We start from the raw sequence: 16375 nt of genomic DNA, 5'->3' as shown, positions 1-16375 counted from the left end.
CATCAAGGGGATGTGCACATAGTTTTCTTCTCGTGGCTCTGTGTGGCTCTGATAGTAGGATCATGGTGGCCTCCTAAAATGATTTTTTGAGTATTTGCCGTTTACATTTATGGGGAGAGTCTGAGAATGATGAGTGCTCATTCTCTTGTAATGATGGAAGGGCCCATGTGGGGGAAAGGAAAGGCTCCACCCTCGCTATACACCTGCCCTGCGTGTGTCTGCCTGGGTGACCATCCCCTAGAGACTGGGTGTCTTGGGGTGTGCTGACAAGTCCTAGCCTGCAAAGGTGCTAGAAGTCTCCCTGACAGAGGTATAAGGTCATCCTGGAAATCTGTGGGTCCTGGTGCCCCCTGGAGGGGCTGCCATCTCAAGGAAGGACTTGACTGTAAAAGTGGAGAGTCGGGAGTTCCTGTTGTGGCTCAGTGGAAAGGAGCCTAAACAGTATCCATGAGGATGCGGGTTCCATCCCTGGCCTCCCTCAGTGGGTTAAGAATCCTGCGTTGTTGTGAGCTGTGACACAGGCCGGTGGCTGCGGCTCTGATTCGACCCCTAGCCTGGGAACTTATGCATACCTCAAGTGAGATTCTAAAAAGAAACAAAAAAGTGGGAAGTCTGCAGAAAAGCGACCCTCTGCGTCCACCTCCATCACTGCCCAGCCTCCTGCAGCAACATGGTGAAGTTCTGACCCATAACACAGCTCAGGCAACATCCCTGCTTCCTTCATTCACTCTCACTTCAAGCACCGTGAGCTCCCTTCCCCACCTCCCTCCTCAGAAGCTGGTGCCCCGGGGCTCTCTGAGGCTGACCCTGTGCACTCAGGGACAACATCGCCCTGGGCCCAGAGGGAAGCTTATAAAGAAGAGCCCTGGGGAGGCCCAGGGAAGCCCCTAGGCCACTAGGATCTGGTCAACAAAGTCTGTGTGGCCATCAGGGCCCTGGGAGGAGGTAGGAAGGCAGGGCTGGAGCTGGAGGCAGAGGAAGCCAGGGGCGGGGGGAGGCCTGCTTCGAGGGGCTGGACCTGGCCTGGAGTCAGGAAAGCTTGAGGAGGGGGCTGGGAGAAGAGGAGACCCTGGATGAAGGCAGGGTGGTGGGAGGAGGGAGGGGACAGAAAGGGGCAGGAGAGGCAAAGGGGCAGGTGCCAAAGCAGGGGAGTGTTGCAGAGGTCAGAGGTCCAGGCTTCGGGCAGGCAGTTAGTCACCAGCTTTGAAAACACCCAGGGAACAGGCAGCTCCTAGCAGCCTCCCTGCTAGTGCCTCGGGGTCTCCCTGTGTGTCTGCTCTGCCTCGCCTCCTAGACCAGGAGTCCCCCCACCCCAGCTCCTCAAAGGAGAAAAACCCCAGAGCAGGGCTCCCCCTAATGGCAGAGTGGAGCCTCCTGCCCCATCTATGCTTCCCCAGGGTCAGGGGTCACTGCACACTCTGGGCCAGACCTGCTGCTAGGCACGTCACACCCACTGCCCCACCTGGTGCCCACAGCACCGAGAAGAATGTTTCCCTGTTTGACAGAAAACCGAGGCTCCCACGGGGGAAGTGATTTGCCCAGAATGCATCTGAGGCCTGGTCCATCCATCAGAAACCATTTCTAGAGGTCCCTGCTCTTGGGACGGGGCTTGGGGGTGGGGGTGAAGAAGAGACAGACCTAGTGCCCGGGTTGTGTCGAATCTTTTAGAGAGGAAAACAGACAAACAGAAAGGTTCAGCTGGTGACCCAACAATACAAAGGAGGAGCTCCCGCGGTGGCACAGTGGGTTAATGATCTGGCTTGTCTCTGTGGAAGTGCCAGTTCAATCCCTGGCCTGCCTGGCGCAGTGGCTTAAGGATCAGGCATTGCTTCAGCTGTGGCTTAGGTCACAGCTCTGGCTCGGATTTGATCCCTAGCTTGGGAACTTCCATATGCCACAAGTGTGGCCCTAAAAAGACCAAAAAACAAACAAACAAACAAAAAAACCCACAAAAAAATCAAAGGCCCAGAGATGGGAGTGTGCTGGCTGACTGAGCTTGTGGATTCATTAATCAGTACCTGTGTCTTTTCCCCGGAACTTTCTAAGAACAATGCCTCTGTCTTTCTCATCAGACAAGAATGGTCAGAGGGTTGGGTGAGGGGTAATGTCCTCCCCTTCTTTCTTTTTTTTTTTTTTTTTTTTGTCTTTTGTCTTTTTAGGGCCCTCACCTGTGGCATATGGAGGTTCCCAGGCTAGGGGTGGAACCAGAGCTATAGCAGCCAGCCCATGCCACAGCCACAGCCACACCAGATCCGAGCCCCATCTGTGACCTATACCACAGCTCAGGGCAATGCCAGATCCTTAACCCACTGAGCGAGGCCAGGGATTGAACCCTCATCCCCATGGGTTCTAGTCGATTTTGTTAACCACTGAGCCACAACAGGAACTCCCGTTGACCTCCTTTTTTTTTTTTTTTTTTTTTTTTTTTTAAGCACCTCGCCCGCAGCATATGTAGGTTCCCAGGCTAGGGGTTGAATAGGAGCTACAGCTGCCAGCCTATACCACAGCCACAGCAATGCCAGATTCAAACCGCATCTGTGACCTACACCATAACTCTTGGCAGCACCAGATCCTTAACCCACTGAGCGAGGCCAGGGATTGAACCTGCAACCTCATGGCTCCTAGTCAGATTCATTTCTGCTGTGCCATGATGGGAACTCCTGCCTTCCCCTTCTTTATGCCATTCCTCTTTCCCCTAACCTGCCAGGCCTTGAAGTAGGATGTGTATCTAACCTGTTAGTGTCTGGAGAAGATGCAGAGAAAGTCCAGCAATTGGGTGGGTTCTGTGCTATCCCACCCTTGCCCCCATGCCACTCCTGGTTTTAACCCTGGAAGGTCCCATCCCTGCCCTTGCCACGGCCTCCACGGCACTGAGAACCCCTGCCCTCCAGATGGTCAGCTCCCGCGGTGTGAGTGATCTGCGCCTTCACTCTCTCACCAGGGGTGGCAGGTGCACTGAGGGCCTGCTGTGGATGCCGCCTCACCTGCTCTGCTCAGCCCTGGCCCCACGGAGTGACCTAGGAGACCTCAGGCCCTACAATGCAGAGGTCCCACCTGGGGGACCTGAATGGGTGCCTGGTCCTACACACAAACTCCGCCTGGACTCAGGCTGTGTCCCGGGCCTTCTAATGGCCCTAAAATGGTTGGAAGGAACCATCACTTCCTCCTTATTATTCCTAAGTCATTTCTGTTTCTCAGTCTTGCTGACAAGACATGTGCCTCTAAATTCCACTGATTCAAGACTTTCTATTCTTACCAAGAAAGCATACCAGGCAGCACACCCACAAATGTGCCTGACCACACAAGGAATCTTAGGAAAAACAAGGTGGGTGCTTGGATTTTAAAAGGTCTCCCTGGCAATGATGGAATCAGATGAATCACAGGAGTTGCAGGGACCACTGTATCTGCCCCCCCCTCTCACATGGCTCTGGGGAGCGGGAAGCCATAAGCATGGTTATTCAGAATGTCCTTGGGTAAAGTCACCAAGGAGCTGCCTGCCTGAGTGAGCCAAAGAATTTAACTGACCCTACCTCCTTGAGGAAAAAGGAGATCTTCCTTTACATTAAGCAGAACCACCCTCCCTCTTTATCAACTCATATTGAGAACCAGGGGAGGGTCTTAGTTGGAATTTATCCTCTTAGAGGTGGGGACTTTATGCACTGCCTCCTGGAGAACTCAGGCCTGGCGTATTCAAGAAAGAGCAGTGATTTTTGTCCTAGTTGCCTTTTTGATGATCCCTCAGGAGACAAAGGGGCCAGCAGAGTTTTACAGCCCCCTTTGAGAGAGAGAAAACTGACGCAGTAGAGATTGCCCCAGAGGATTCCACTCTCACCTAGGGCCTTGCAAGACCCTGACCTTTCACAAATAGTATCTCATTATTAACAGTGGCTCAGAGATGTTAAACAAGCAGCCCAAGACCACACAGCAAGGTGGTGAAGGCAGCAGAGCACAGGCACGAGCCTGCTCCGTCTAGACACCACCGCCTCCCTCAGACGCTGGAGTGGGCAGGCTGGGGCGGAACTAGGTCCTCGCCCCGGGGCCTTTCTGCCGGCGCCTTCCCGTCCTCTAGGAAGCTCTCTAGGAGCCCTGGGCACACTCGCCCTCTCCCTGGAAATCAAGGGCCTGAGCCTATCAGCCTCGGACTTGGGAGTGCCTCCCCACTCTGGGCGTGGTCCTCGCAGCCCTTCCTTCCCCTCCCCTTCCATCCCTGGGGGGCTCCTCTGGGCGGCTCCCGCTGACTCAGCGTAAACCAAGCCACCGATGGCTGGGAGCCGGACGAGCCGGCCTCAGGTTAACTGCTCGGCTAGTTCTGCCCCCTTTCTCTGCCCCCGCCCCGCCCCCGGCCGCCCCGCCCCGCCCCGTCCCCGGCTGCCCCGCCCCGCCCCAGTGAGAAGACTTGGCTCAGAGCCGGCAGTTCGCACCGGAGGAGCGCGAAGGAGCCGGGCGGGTTAGCGCGGCTGATCCGCGGCGCAGCATGACCTCCCTCGGCGTGCAGGTAGCCCCGCGGAGACCGGGGGCCGGGGCCGGGGGCCTGCCCACCCTGGGGGAGGACCGGGCCTCGCACCCGTCAGGAGCTCCAGCAGCGGGTTTGTGGGCGGGGATGGAGTTGGGTGCGGGTGCTCCGCCGGGATCCGGAAGGTGAGCTGGGAGCCCGAACCCCAGCACTCTTCCTGCGCGAGGTCTCGTCGCGGCCCTGCAAGTACTCGGGGCTCCCTAACTTCTTGGGGAGAATTGTTCTGCTTCTCTGTGGGGTCCGTCGTGTCCGTCCGTTAGGTTCACCAGAGGGGTCCCTTTTAGGAAAGAAGGTGCGTGAGGCTTTCCTTATGCTACAAGAGGAGGTATCTTTGGGGAAGCCAGCACTTTCTTTGGCCGGGACTGGCAAGACCATCTCCCCTCCTGAAAACTGATCATGGGGGACAGGGGTGGGATTGCTGGGGAGCGTAGACACGTCAGAGAAAAGGCTGTAGTAAAGGGAGGACCCGCATCGCAAAGATTAGATTTCTCCTTAGAGTGATGCTAGGTGTTTGTTTATGAGAACCTGTGCATTCCTGCTTTCTCCCCCTCAGGCGTGAGGCTCTCCAAAGGGAAGTCTTAGCCTGCCGGACCGATGCCCTGTGGTCGCCCTGCCTTTAGGGGAGGCGTTCCGCCAGCTTGCCTTCTCTGGAGCCTCCCAGCCTCCCCGCAGGGCGGTTCTGGGCCTGAGAAAGGCTCGCAGACTTTGCCTGCAAGGACGCAGAGCCCCAGCACGCTTGACTCCGGTGGATACTGCTCCGCCCATTTTATAGATGAGGTGACTGAGGCTCAGAGGTGAAGCACCCTGCCCCTGGCGGCCAGCTCAGGATCAGAATCCAGAGTCAAAACTGGGACGTCTTGGCTCCCAGTGCCACGTGTCCTTTCTGCCTCTCCCTAACAGGAGAAATTGCACCCAAGGCCATCCTCCCCGAACAGAACACCGTAGCCTGAGGGGTGGGACTGAGAAGATGATGAAGTGAGTTCCTCTTTGTTCTAGGACCTGGTCTGGAGTCCTGGAAGAAGCCATGAGAAGGGTGGGATTGGGTGCGGTCTTTGCTGGAGGAACTGAGGGCACAGTTAGGGAGGGAGACCTCAAAGCAGGATTTAGAAGAGATGGGGGGAAATGAGTGCTAAGTGAAGAGGTACAGGAACTGCTGGCAGGATTAACTGAGCTGGGAGGGGCAGGAAGACCAGTAGCCAGGTAAAGGGGCTTGACTTTTTGATGGAGGAAGGAGAAGGGGGTGTGGGGAAGATGTGGAAAAACCCTGGGGGTCTACTGGGGTGGGGGTGGGGGCTGTGCTTGCTCGAAAATAGTGCTTAGGGACTGACCTAAGCACTGGAGGTGCTGAGAACTCTTTGCAACTCACCGGGACTGCAGGAGGCAGGTTCTGTAACCTCTAGGGGATAAATAACTTGCCAGAGGTCAAATCGCTAAAAAGCAAGCAGGCTGGCTCCTGCCTCTGCCTGACCAGTGCCCTGGGGTCCTGCAGGCAGGGATGGGTCAGGCCTTGAATGGGGCGGGCTAACTCTTTAGGAAGCTGTTGAGATTTCTATCCAGCTGATCCAGGAGGAGGGGGAGGAGGAGGGCCTGACCCGGCCCTGGGCTGAGTAGGGGGTGGGGCTGGAGGGAGGGGGGATGTGGAGAATGAGTAGTGAGCAGCCCAAAGTGTCTACTTAGATCCTGGTCAGAGGGGGCTCCTGGGTTAGAGAGGAAGACAAGACCTTGGCATTGGACTCAGTGGCCCACAAAGGAGTGACACTGTGATCACTAGAAATCAATGTTCAGGTTTGTTTGTTCGTTTTTTTTAATGGAGAAAGTCCAGGCTGTAAGAGATTAAACTGACTTGCCCAAGGTCACAGCTGGGGCTGTTCTTGTCCCTTCTTCCCTGATCACGCTGCTGGCCCCTCCAGGAGAGGGTTTCAGGCCCTGGATCACTGAAAGTTTGCAGAAGTGCTGGCAGCTGGCGTGAGGGGCAGTGGTGAGGAATGAGGACTCCAATGGACCTTATTATTGTTACTAATAGCAGGAATAGCTTCTGGGAACGGCTCACTGCTCACATGCCAGGCACCTTTATATACATGATTGCATTTTATTGGTGTCAGAGTTTAAATGATGCCCTCCTTTGGGCTGGGAGAGAGGAGGTCAGCTGTCATCTTCTGATCCCAGTGTGATGTCTGAGGGCCTGGAGGTTAAAGTCCAGTCTGTGTCCAGGACAGGTGGGGCCAAGGCAGGACAGCATGTGCTTTTTCTTCAGACAGCGTGATGTATGAGGTCAAAAGGCCTCTGGGTGCTGTGTTCTTGTGACTTGTTGCCTGTGGCTGGGGTTCTCCCATCCTGGAAACTTAGGACCTCTAGGGGCCTAATAACTTAAACTTAGAGCTTGGTAGCTCTGGGGCTGTTGTAACCTCGCCTGGTGACTTCATGGCTCAGGCTTTCCTGCAGGGGGCACTAACTCCACTTTGTAGATAACAAAACCAGGGCTTAGGAGGTTAAGAAACCACACAAACACCTTTAATGATTCATAGACACAGGTTTCAAAGTTCTCTTGGTTTCTTAGCAGTAGGGCTGTTTTTCCTAATGAAATCCGGCACAGACTCTTAGATTCCCAGTGTCTCCAGCAGCTAAGAGGGATCTTTGTGACTGAGGTGAGGGGGCCAGAGCTAACCCCTTACTCCCCTGCATTAGCACCTGGAAGCCCTCTAGGGGACATGCTGACACAGAACCAAAGCCAGGACCCCGGCCCAGGTGCTCTTTCCAAGGCCCTGACTGCCTTTGTCTCGGGTCTGGGTTGGGGGTCCTGAGCCCTCGGGCAGCCCTCTGGACCCTCCAGTCCTTGTCCTCACTGGTAACATCGAGCCCCTCCCACAAAGAACCAGTTGGTGTTTATGGGCGGCATGCATCCCACCCCTGCACCTGATACAGGCGTCCAGGCAGCTGGACCAGGCTTCACTGTGATTTAGATGAATGACCTTAGGCAGGTCACCTGACTGCTGTGTGACAGTTTCCCCGATTCCATACTCCTCATGGAGCTTTCTGCTCTACTAACCTCCCAGGTAGAGAGTGAAATAGGACCCTGACTTAGGCAAAAGAGCAGAAATCCTACCAGATCCTTCTTCCTATGTCCCTGGGGGGTCCCTGGAAGTTAGGAGGCAGCCTGGTGTACCTGCAGGGGCTGTGACCACAGGAGTCTTCCAGGAGTGTAGCTTTGCTTTCTGCCCTCCCTGAGAGCTGTGGCCCAGACCTGCATGTGTGGACTCCTCCATTTGCACGTGGTATAGGGCTCATCCCAGAATCCCCTTTTGGTTTTCCAGCCATGACCTTCATCCATGAGCTGTCTTGTTTTCCACGCAAACAAGGGTGCAAACTGGGCAGCTTCCACACACACACACACACACGTAAAGGGTGTAATTTATGACTGGGCAGGAGACTCCGTTTAAAGGGAGCTTCACGTGGAAGTGACTGCCAACCTGACCTTTCATTTATCTCATGGCTCTTCTTGAACAGGGCACCAAGCGCTGGGGACACAGCTGTGATTAAAGGGAGGCCCTGTCCTCCTTCAGAGCACAATTCCCAAGTGAGATAGACAGTAATAGACAGTAACAGACAGTAATACATATATTTGTACATGTACAAAACAGACAGGAATGGATAACTTGGGGTCAGAACACTGCCTGACAGAGAATGACCAGAGGCGGGTCCTTTGGGCTGGGTGGGTAGGAAAAACCTCTTGGAGGAAGTAACATTTCAGCTGAGACCTGAAGAATGGAGAAAAGGAAGCAGCCCGGAGAAAAGCTTTTCAGATGGAGGAGCCAGTAGGCCTGAGGAAGAAAGTTCTAGGCTTGTTCTGGGCATGGGAAGAGGGCTTCTGTGCCTGAAGGAGGTGGCTGGGGAGAAGGCCCTGGGAGGGGGCTCATATGGGGCTTTACTCTTTGATGCATTTCTTTTGCTTCTGGGCCAGGCGTTGGGAACAGTGACCAGGGGGGTGTCCCAGGGCTGAGAAAAGGGACAGCTCACTGAACCCTTGGTCCAGCTTGCCAGTGGGGGGTGCACTTTCCTGGAGCTGAAACTAGAGGCTGAAGGAGAGCCCCAAGGACTCCCTGCCTGGAAGCTGCAGGGACAGATAGCTTTGGCAAGTTCTGGGTGGGGTACAAGCTGAGCTGGGCTGAAGGGCAAAGTGCAAACATCCCTGAGTACTGTGGAAAATCAGGGAGTAACATACAGTCCTGGATCCTGGACCTGCAGAAGCAGCGGGATCGGGGTTAGAATAAATTTGGGCTGGTACTGGAGTTCCCTAGTGGCCTAGGGGTTCAGGACCTGGCATTGTCACTGTTGTGGCTTGGGCCTGATTTTCTGGTCCAGTTACTTCTTTATTTTTATTTTTGGCTGCACCCACTGCATGTGGAAGTTTCCTGGGCCAGGAATCCAACCTGAGCTGTTGAAGTGACAATGCCAGATCCTTAACCCGCTGAGCCACAAAGGAAGTCCTGGCCCGTTACTTCTGCATGTCCTGGGAGTGTGCGCTGCCCCCCAACCCCCACCCCAAAAAGGGCTGGTGTTCGAGCAGACCAGGGAGCTGAAGGGGAACAATTTAGCTTTGTATCGATACGCTAACATCCAGGGTTTTTTACTGCCCCCACAGCCCACTGTGAGTTTTCTTGTTTTGCACACAGAGAAACCAAGGCAGGCTGCTAGTTCGAAGTCACACCAGCCAGGCCAGACAAATTCTCCTGACTTCAGAATGGACAAAGATTTCCCTGTCTGTAAAATTTGGATTTCTTACTCATTATAGAGATAATTAAAGAAAGAAAAGTCGATTGTAAATCAACTGTACTTCAGAAATGTTTTCAAAAAACAAAAGGAAGGTCTGGGGACTTTTTGCCTGCTGAATAACCAGAAAGACAATGCTTACTGGAGGACTGGCTGGGAGCAGTTAGAAAGGGAGAAGAACACTGTGGCGGTGGGAAGCTGGAAGGCACAGGCTGCCTCCCTGAAGAGGTTGGTGGAGGGAGGCAGGGCTTCCCTGATATGCTCCTCTGCTTTCTCCCAGGCCCAGAGGCTGCTGGCCCAGAGGAGGCCTCACCAGTCCTTCTTTGAGTCCTTTATCCGGACCCTCATCATCCTGTGTGCCTCCCTGGCTGTGATCCTCTCCTCCATCTCCATCTGCGATGGCCACTGGCTCCTGGCCGAGGACCGCCTCTTCGGGCTGTGGCAATTCTGCACGACCTCCAACCAGACTGCCCCACACTGCGTCAGAGACTTGAGTCAGGCCCACGTGCCTGAGCTGGCCTGGGGCATGGTCCTGGCCCGCAGCATGGCCACCTTGGCCGTGGTGGTCGCCATCTTTGGCCTGGAGTTCCTCATGGTGTCCCAGGTGTGCGAGGACCTCCACTCCCGGCACAAGTGGGCCATGGGCTCCGTCCTCCTCCTCGTCTCTTTCGTCCTCTCCTTCGGGGGTCTCCTGAGCTTCCTGATCCTTCTCAGGAACCAGGTCAGGCTCATCGGCTTCACCCTGATGTTCTGGAGCGAGTTCACGGCCTCCTTCCTCTTATTCCTCAACGCCATCAGTGGCCTCCACATCAACAGCCTCACCCATATCAACAGCCTCACCCATTCCTGGGGCCAGCCTACGAAATTCAGGCTTCCTTCTGAGGACATCAGATTCTACCAGAAAGTGTCATCAAGTGACTCTTCCAACCTACGACCTTGAATCTGCCACCTCTTAGCCCTAGGCCCTTTGCAGCTGGTCTGCAGCCCAGAGGCCAGTGGGTGCCTCAGTGCCACCAGCTGTACTGTTTTAGCCAAGTTATTAGGATGTTGATTTTACAAGAAGAAATTTTAAAACCTTTTCTTGAATCCTTCGTGGGACGGGAATGGACTTGGAAGGAGGTCAGGTAACAGGTGCCCAGGTTGGCTGCACAGCCAGGCACAGTTCACACCTGCATTATTGACTCTGCTGGGATGTGGGCTGCTGGGTCCCTGGGGGCTCCTGCATCGCTAGGAGTAACTCATTCTTCCAGCAAAGTTCAGTGCCTTGGATTTTCTTCCACCAAATCAAAGGACTTTTGTGCAGTTTCCCTGCTTTAGCTTGGTCATGCCAGGGAGGCAGAGGTCAGGATTTCTTTCCTGTGGTAGGTGTTCAGTCCACTTTTTTTCCAGCCACACCCACAGCTTGTGTAAGTCCCTGGGCCAGGGATCAAATCCCAGCCACAGCTGAGACCTATGCCACAGCTGGGGCAACACTAGATCCTTAACCCACTGTACCAGGCCAGGGATCAAACCAGCGCTGCCTCAGGGACAAGCTGGATCATTAACCCATTGTGCCACGGCGGGAGCTCCTGATTTTCCAGTCATTTAACTTTCCTTGAGTCCTGCCCTTTGGGGGACCCCATGATCCCTGGATAACCCTGGCTTCCAGCAAGGGGCGGTCCCCTCTGGGAACCCTCCCTGTGAATCTGGCCTTAAGCCTTTCCAAGAGGGCCTACCTGACTTCCAATACCCTGTCCTCTGGAGAAAGCGTGAGTCCACACTGGTTAAGGGTCAGACCCCACCGCCTTGCTCCCCCTGCAGGGTTCCATTTTTGATGCTAGAACACACTGCAAAGAGCACGTATCTGGAGCTACTGGACTGCAGGGGGCACAGGGAACTGGCCAGACCCCCAGTAATGATGAACAACCAGCCTGGATGCAGATGCCCGAAGGTTAAATGGACCGCGAGCCAGTGGATATTTCCACCCTTGCTGGCAGATCTATATTTTGGGTATCTTGAATTGACCCCTTTCCAGGTTCTTTTCTTTCCTCAGCCCATTCCATTCTATGCTTAGCCCCTTGGCCTTCCTGGTTCATTTTGGCTGCTGCTGATTGAGTGGGGTTTGGTCTTTGCCCTGCTAGGTCCCCTCTGTGGGGCTGGACTATACCTACCTCTTGTGATTTTTTTTCAAACACTGTTTCCAAGCTCCATGGAGTCCCTAGAGGTCACTGGAGAAAGGTTTTGTGGACCAGTCAGGGTTTTTGGAGAGCAAAGCTCGTCAACCCTATAGGCTGGGTTCTTTGCCCTGGAAAAGGGGCACCTGGCCTTCCATCCCAGGGGCTGTCTACAGGGTGCAAAGGGGGTGGTGACCTGGTCTGCAGGGATGAGACGCAGAAGTGGGGAGCCAGGGTCACGCAAAGCCAGGACTAGAGCTGGGTCCACCCACCAGCAAGACGCCCTCATCTCCACTGGCTGCGGGGTGGGGTCGTCTCTGCTTCTGTGCAGAATGTTCTCCCCTGAGCACATAGGCCTTGTTTCCTTAAAGGGCTCAGATATTCAGTCCTCTTTCATCCTTACGTGGCTGGTGGCGAAGGAGTGCTGATATTAAGGGACCGAGGATCCAGAGGGTTAAGGGTGAGACCCAAGTCTCCATTGGTGGTGGAGATAGGCTGCTGTCCCTCCTGCCCAGGAGCAGGGGAAGGGGACACAGCCTCAGCGCATGGGGTTTTGAAACAAAAGCAGTAGCCTGTGCTGCTACTTCCTTGCTGAGTATCTTGGTCAAGTCACAGGACCTTTTGGCGAACTGGTTTTTCTGTCAAGTGGGATTCTGCCCCGTTTCCAGCTGTACTGAGAATAACTGTTAACTCAAGAGCAGTAAGAGCAATAGGGGCCTCTACCATGTTGGGGTGACTAAGAGCAGCTGTGGTCCTCTGTGATGTGATCCAATTCAGCTACTGTCTTGAAGGCTCTGGGGTAAGAGCTGCTGGCCAGGTGAGCTGCACTGAGGGGATGGAGGGGCCACCAAGGGCCTCAATTTCTCCTGTTTCCTGGGCTTCTAAGCTTGTCCCTGAACTGGGGCAGGGGAATGAGGGAAGCCCCTCCTCCAGGAAGGGGTAGGGATAGAGCCAGAGCATCCTTCGCCTTGTATCCCAAGGACAAGAATATTGACAAATCTCATTCCGGTTGCCATTACTCCCCTCCTCCCTTCTGGAACCCCCAGAACTGCTCTTCCCAGAAAACACAGCAGACCCAAATCCCAGGCCTCTTCCTGCCCCAGGGCATCCCAGGTTCATTCAGTTCTGAGGAATTATCACCACGCCCCCACCCCAAGGCCTGGAGGAGAGTGTTAGTCATAGAAGGTCACAACTGTCTGTCAGAGCCCTGCAGCTGTCGGGGACCCATCTTGGCCTCTGTGGGTGCATGGCCCTGCTCCGGCCTCAGATGACACTGGCCCTGCAGGTGCCCTGGCTCTGCTCCGAGGGGCTGGCCTTGGTGCTGTTACTGAAGGAGGAGCTGAGGGCCACCGGGCGCAGTGGGAACTCATGGAGGTGCCACTGCCGCCACTTCTTCTGAACCTCCAGCTGCACCTGCCCCCGGAGACCAATCATCAGTCAGAGAGAGGATGACCCTGTGGCCAGGGTCCTGCTCTTCCCCCAGCCCAAGCTGTGCCACTCCTGCTCCTGGGCACACTGTCCCCTCTCCCGTTGGCTGCGCAGATTTGCCATCTCCAGCCATCCCTCTCCAAAGCCATTCCTTAGACCTGCCCGAGGATAATCACCTCATTCACAGCTCCAGTCTAGACCTACAGGATCCATGTTTGCTGATTTAGAAACAAGGGAGGACCCAGTGGTTGTTTTAACAAGGCCTCTGGGTGATTCTCTTGCCCCCGTGAAGTGAGCTGGAACTCCTAGAAGACAGGCCCAGGCCTCGCCCAGCCACATGGCACCCCGCTCCCCACCATCCCTCCCGGGAGGCTCCCCCAGGCATCAGGGCAGCCCCGGGACACTCACCTCCCCATTGAGGAAGCAGTAAAGGACAGCCACCACCAGGCCCTGTGGAGGAGGCAAGGGTACAGGGATTGGTGCCAGGACTCCAGCCCCCAGGCTCAGTCTCCCCCCCTCAGCCCTTTAATCTCCAGCCTAGGCTCACTTGTCCCCATAGCTCTTTCAGAGTGTTCCTACACCTCTCCCACCCCAGGGAGAAACTGGGGCTTCCTATTCTGGCCCCACATGCCCTTAGCTGTGCTGGCGTCACCCACTCAGTCTGAGACCCTTGGAGGCAAGGATGTCCCCAGTGTGTTGCACAGAGTTGGTGTCAGTTACATTCAGTAGAGACTAGGCAGGTAGCTGGGATCCCTAAGGTGGGCCATCCAGAGAGGCAGGGAGCGGTGGCACTGGACGCATGCCTGTCCTGCCTGCAACAAGGGGGGTGGCCCACATGAGCCCCTGGGCCGGGGTGGGCTCCTTGGCAGGATGAACGCGGGATCTGGAGAGGTTTAAGCAGAGAGCTATTCAAGTTGAAAAAAGAAATGTTTGGGAATTCCTGCTGGGCTCAGCGGTAATGACTCTGACTAGAATCTATGAGGATGTGGGTGTGATCCCTGGCCTTGCTCATTGTAAGGATCCAGCGTTCCCCTGAACTGTCATGTAGGTTGCCACCATAGCTTGTAGCTGGCGTTGCTGTGGCTATGGTGAAGGCCAGCAGCTACAGCTCTGATTCAACCCCCTAGCCTGGGAACTTGCATATGCTGTGGGTGCAGCCCTAAAAAAAGAAAAAAAGATAAAAAGAAAGAAAAACAAGCGTTTGAACCCACCTCAAGAGCAGGTCCCAGCAGCTAACAGTGGAGCTTGACTCCCTGCTCACATCTCCCAGGTCAGAGGCTTCAGGGCTGCATATGCTCTATGTCCCTGGTGTGACGGGGTCTGTACCTATCAGGACCCTCCCTCCCTAGCATCCAGAGCTCCTGTTTTCCCAGTGGTGCCCCTGGACTCCAGGCATGGAGATCTGCCAGGCTGAGATGCAGGGTTTGAGCCTGAGAGGCTTGCACGGAAACATGAGCTGTGAATGAGGGTGTCTCACTCCCTCTGTGCTGCTCATGCCCTCAGGACCCCAGGCTTCCCAATGGTGAGCACCCTTTCCTGTAGAGGCCTGGGTGCCACAGCCCTGGCTCAAGTGGCCCAAACCCCTCGCCATCCAGTCCCTCAAGGCCTGCCCTTAGCTACTTAGGACACAGGACCCCAGGGCATGACGAACAACCCATTTATGGTGGGCTTCATACACAACTGCTCAGGGGTCCGGCATTTTAGCAAGAGAAACAAGCTCGAGGGACCTGTTGTAGCGTTTCAGCCATGGATGAAGCCACATGGATGGTGACCATGGGGGTTGAGGCAGGAACACTCAAGACAGCGGTTTCCAAGTTTTGCTGCACATGAATGTCACCTGGCAGCTTACTCAGGGTGCTCTCTGTACCCCCAAATTCCAGTGCCTGGGGTGTGACCATCAGCAGCTTTGAAAGACCCCATGATGGTTCCAAAGGGCATCACTGATTAGGAGTCGCTGTCAGAGGGTGTGAAAGGCAGGCTCTGAAATAAACCAGAGCTGGGTGTGGGGCGCAGCTTAGCCTGTGTAACTGCGGGCTTCTGGGTTCCAGATGCTTCGTTTACTACTTGTCAGAGCCCCGGGGAGGAGCCCCACTTTGCAGATGAAGGAACTGAGTCATGGGGTTCAGCAGGCCCCAGAGCTGGTGGTCAGGCTGCTCCCATCTCACTGGGCCCAGGGTTTCATGGATCTCTAAGATCCGGCGACACAGTATCACTGTTCAGGTGAGGGCAGGTTAGAGGTGCCCCAGGTACGCATAGGGCGGGCTTCCCACAGCCATCAAGTTTAAGAAATTCCAGTATTTAAACCAGCATTAAAAATGAAGTTAATGAGGAGTTCCTGTGTGGCTCAGTGGGTTAAGTACCCAGCATCGTCACTGCAGTAGCTCTGGTCGCCGCTGTGACACAGATTAGATCTCTGTCCTGGGAACTTCCCCATGCCATGGGCGTGGCCAAGATTTTTTTTTAAAATGAAGTCTTTGAAGAATTTTAATGACATGAGGAAATGTTCATGATGGAGTGATAGAGAATTAAAATGAGGATATAAAACCACTCATCACGATCTCATTTAGTGTGTGTGTGTGTGTCTTAGAAAAGAGACTTGGAAGTAAACACACCAACATTTTCACAGGTTATATCCAAGTTATGAGATTATGGGTTAATTTTCCATTTTCTTTTAACTTTTCCTCATTTTCCAAATTTTCCTCAGTAAGCAACTATTTCTATAATCAGGAGAGCTAATAAACTTTAGTTTTAAAAAAATATGTCAGTGATAATGGTATTGTGGTTCATGTGTGCTCTTTAAGCCCTTGTCTTTTAGAAACACATACTCTGGGGAGGCTAGAGGGGGCAGCCCTGGGGTGGGATCTGAAGGTGTGGGTTAACCTGACTCCACGGTTCCCGGTGACGTGTCCGCTCTGGAACCTGGGCATGGCAGGAAGACAGTCATGGACACACCCGTCCCAGACAGAACTCCAGGCAACATGAGGCTGGGGCCTGCCCAGGTGAAGAAGACTCTGCAGAACCATCAATGCTGTTGAAGACGGGCTGCTTCCTTGAGGAAAAGCCACTGGGAGAAATTTCTCTCAGGCCCCAAAATCTATAATATGAGGCCTCTCCTGGAAAACCAGCTTGTTTTCATCCACAGATAGCAGAAACCTTGGAACAGACTGTGTTTCTGTCTTTGCTTTGGCTTCTGGGAAGCTCCAAACCAAACTTATGACACACCTCTCCCACCTTCAAAGGACTTCATGGAATTTGTTTCTGTGTATGAATTCACTTTGGGCTTATTCTCTTTCCTCACTGATTCCCTCATCTATTTATTTTCTGTCTTTTGTATGTTTTTCCTGAAAGCTACATCAATTATTTTTGGAAGGAGATAATTACGAATAAACAAATAGCATTGTAAAGTTTGGGGTTCATGTTGAGTCCCTTCTGTACAAACAGGTTTTCTACATTTTTTAAACTTCATAGGTAGGTGATTTCTCCCCTCTCCCCTTTTTTCCTTTTTCCCCTCTTT

At 54.2% G+C, this 16375-nt stretch overlaps 2 protein-coding genes across 12 annotated transcripts in view; one reads left to right on the top strand and one right to left on the bottom strand.

Annotated features, from left to right (window-relative positions):
- The first annotated feature begins 4393 nt into the window (after window positions 1-4393).
- On the top strand, window positions 4394-16265 carry TMEM37 (transmembrane protein 37). 4 transcript variants are annotated; one of them, XM_003133305.5, is made up of 2 exons: window positions 4394-4495; window positions 9561-16265. In XM_003133305.5, the coding sequence occupies exons 1-2, from the start codon at window positions 4475-4477 to the stop codon at window positions 10218-10220; spliced, it is 681 nt and encodes a 226-aa protein (XP_003133353.1). In that variant the 5' UTR covers window positions 4394-4474; the 3' UTR covers window positions 10221-16265. The 4 variants fall into 4 exon arrangements, with proteins under 4 accessions (XP_003133353.1, XP_084855778.1, XP_084855779.1 ...); XM_084999652.1 differs by having other exon boundaries at window positions 9184-16265; XM_084999653.1 differs by having other exon boundaries at window positions 4394-4638.
- SCTR (secretin receptor) overlaps window positions 6995-16375 on the bottom strand; it is an 80209-nt gene continuing 70828 nt past the window's right edge. For 4 of the 8 annotated variants that reach the window (XR_014828805.1, XM_084998154.1, XM_084998156.1 and 1 more), the window contains 2 exons: window positions 13270-13311; window positions 6995-12846 (listed from right to left, as the gene is read on the bottom strand). Coding sequence is in view for 4 of the 8 variants with exons in the window: in XM_084998154.1 (XP_084854280.1) it covers window positions 12697-12846; window positions 13270-13311 (192 nt within the window). In the remaining 4 variants the exon portion in view is untranslated. 8 annotated transcript variants of the gene reach the window in all.

The sequence above is a fragment of the Sus scrofa genome, chromosome 15 (genome assembly GCF_054392235.1).
Source record: "Sus scrofa isolate SSC_HxYL_T2T_F1_AM1 chromosome 15, Sscrofa_HxYL_maternal_Yorkshire_Landrace_v2.0, whole genome shotgun sequence".
Classification (NCBI taxonomy): domain Eukaryota; kingdom Metazoa; phylum Chordata; class Mammalia; order Artiodactyla; family Suidae; genus Sus; species Sus scrofa.
Note: the sequence above shows the minus strand (reverse complement) of the source record. Positions and strands in the feature narration are given on the sequence as shown.

Bases quoted from the DNA above. Each gene is read 5' to 3' on its own strand.
- TMEM37 (XM_003133305.5), top strand. From the start codon at position 4,475: ATGACCTCCCTCGGCGTGCAG. The intron at 4,496-9,560 runs GTAGCCCCGCGG...GCTTTCTCCCAG, and splicing joins TGACCTCCCTCGGCGTGCAG to GCCCAGAGGCTGCTGGCCCA.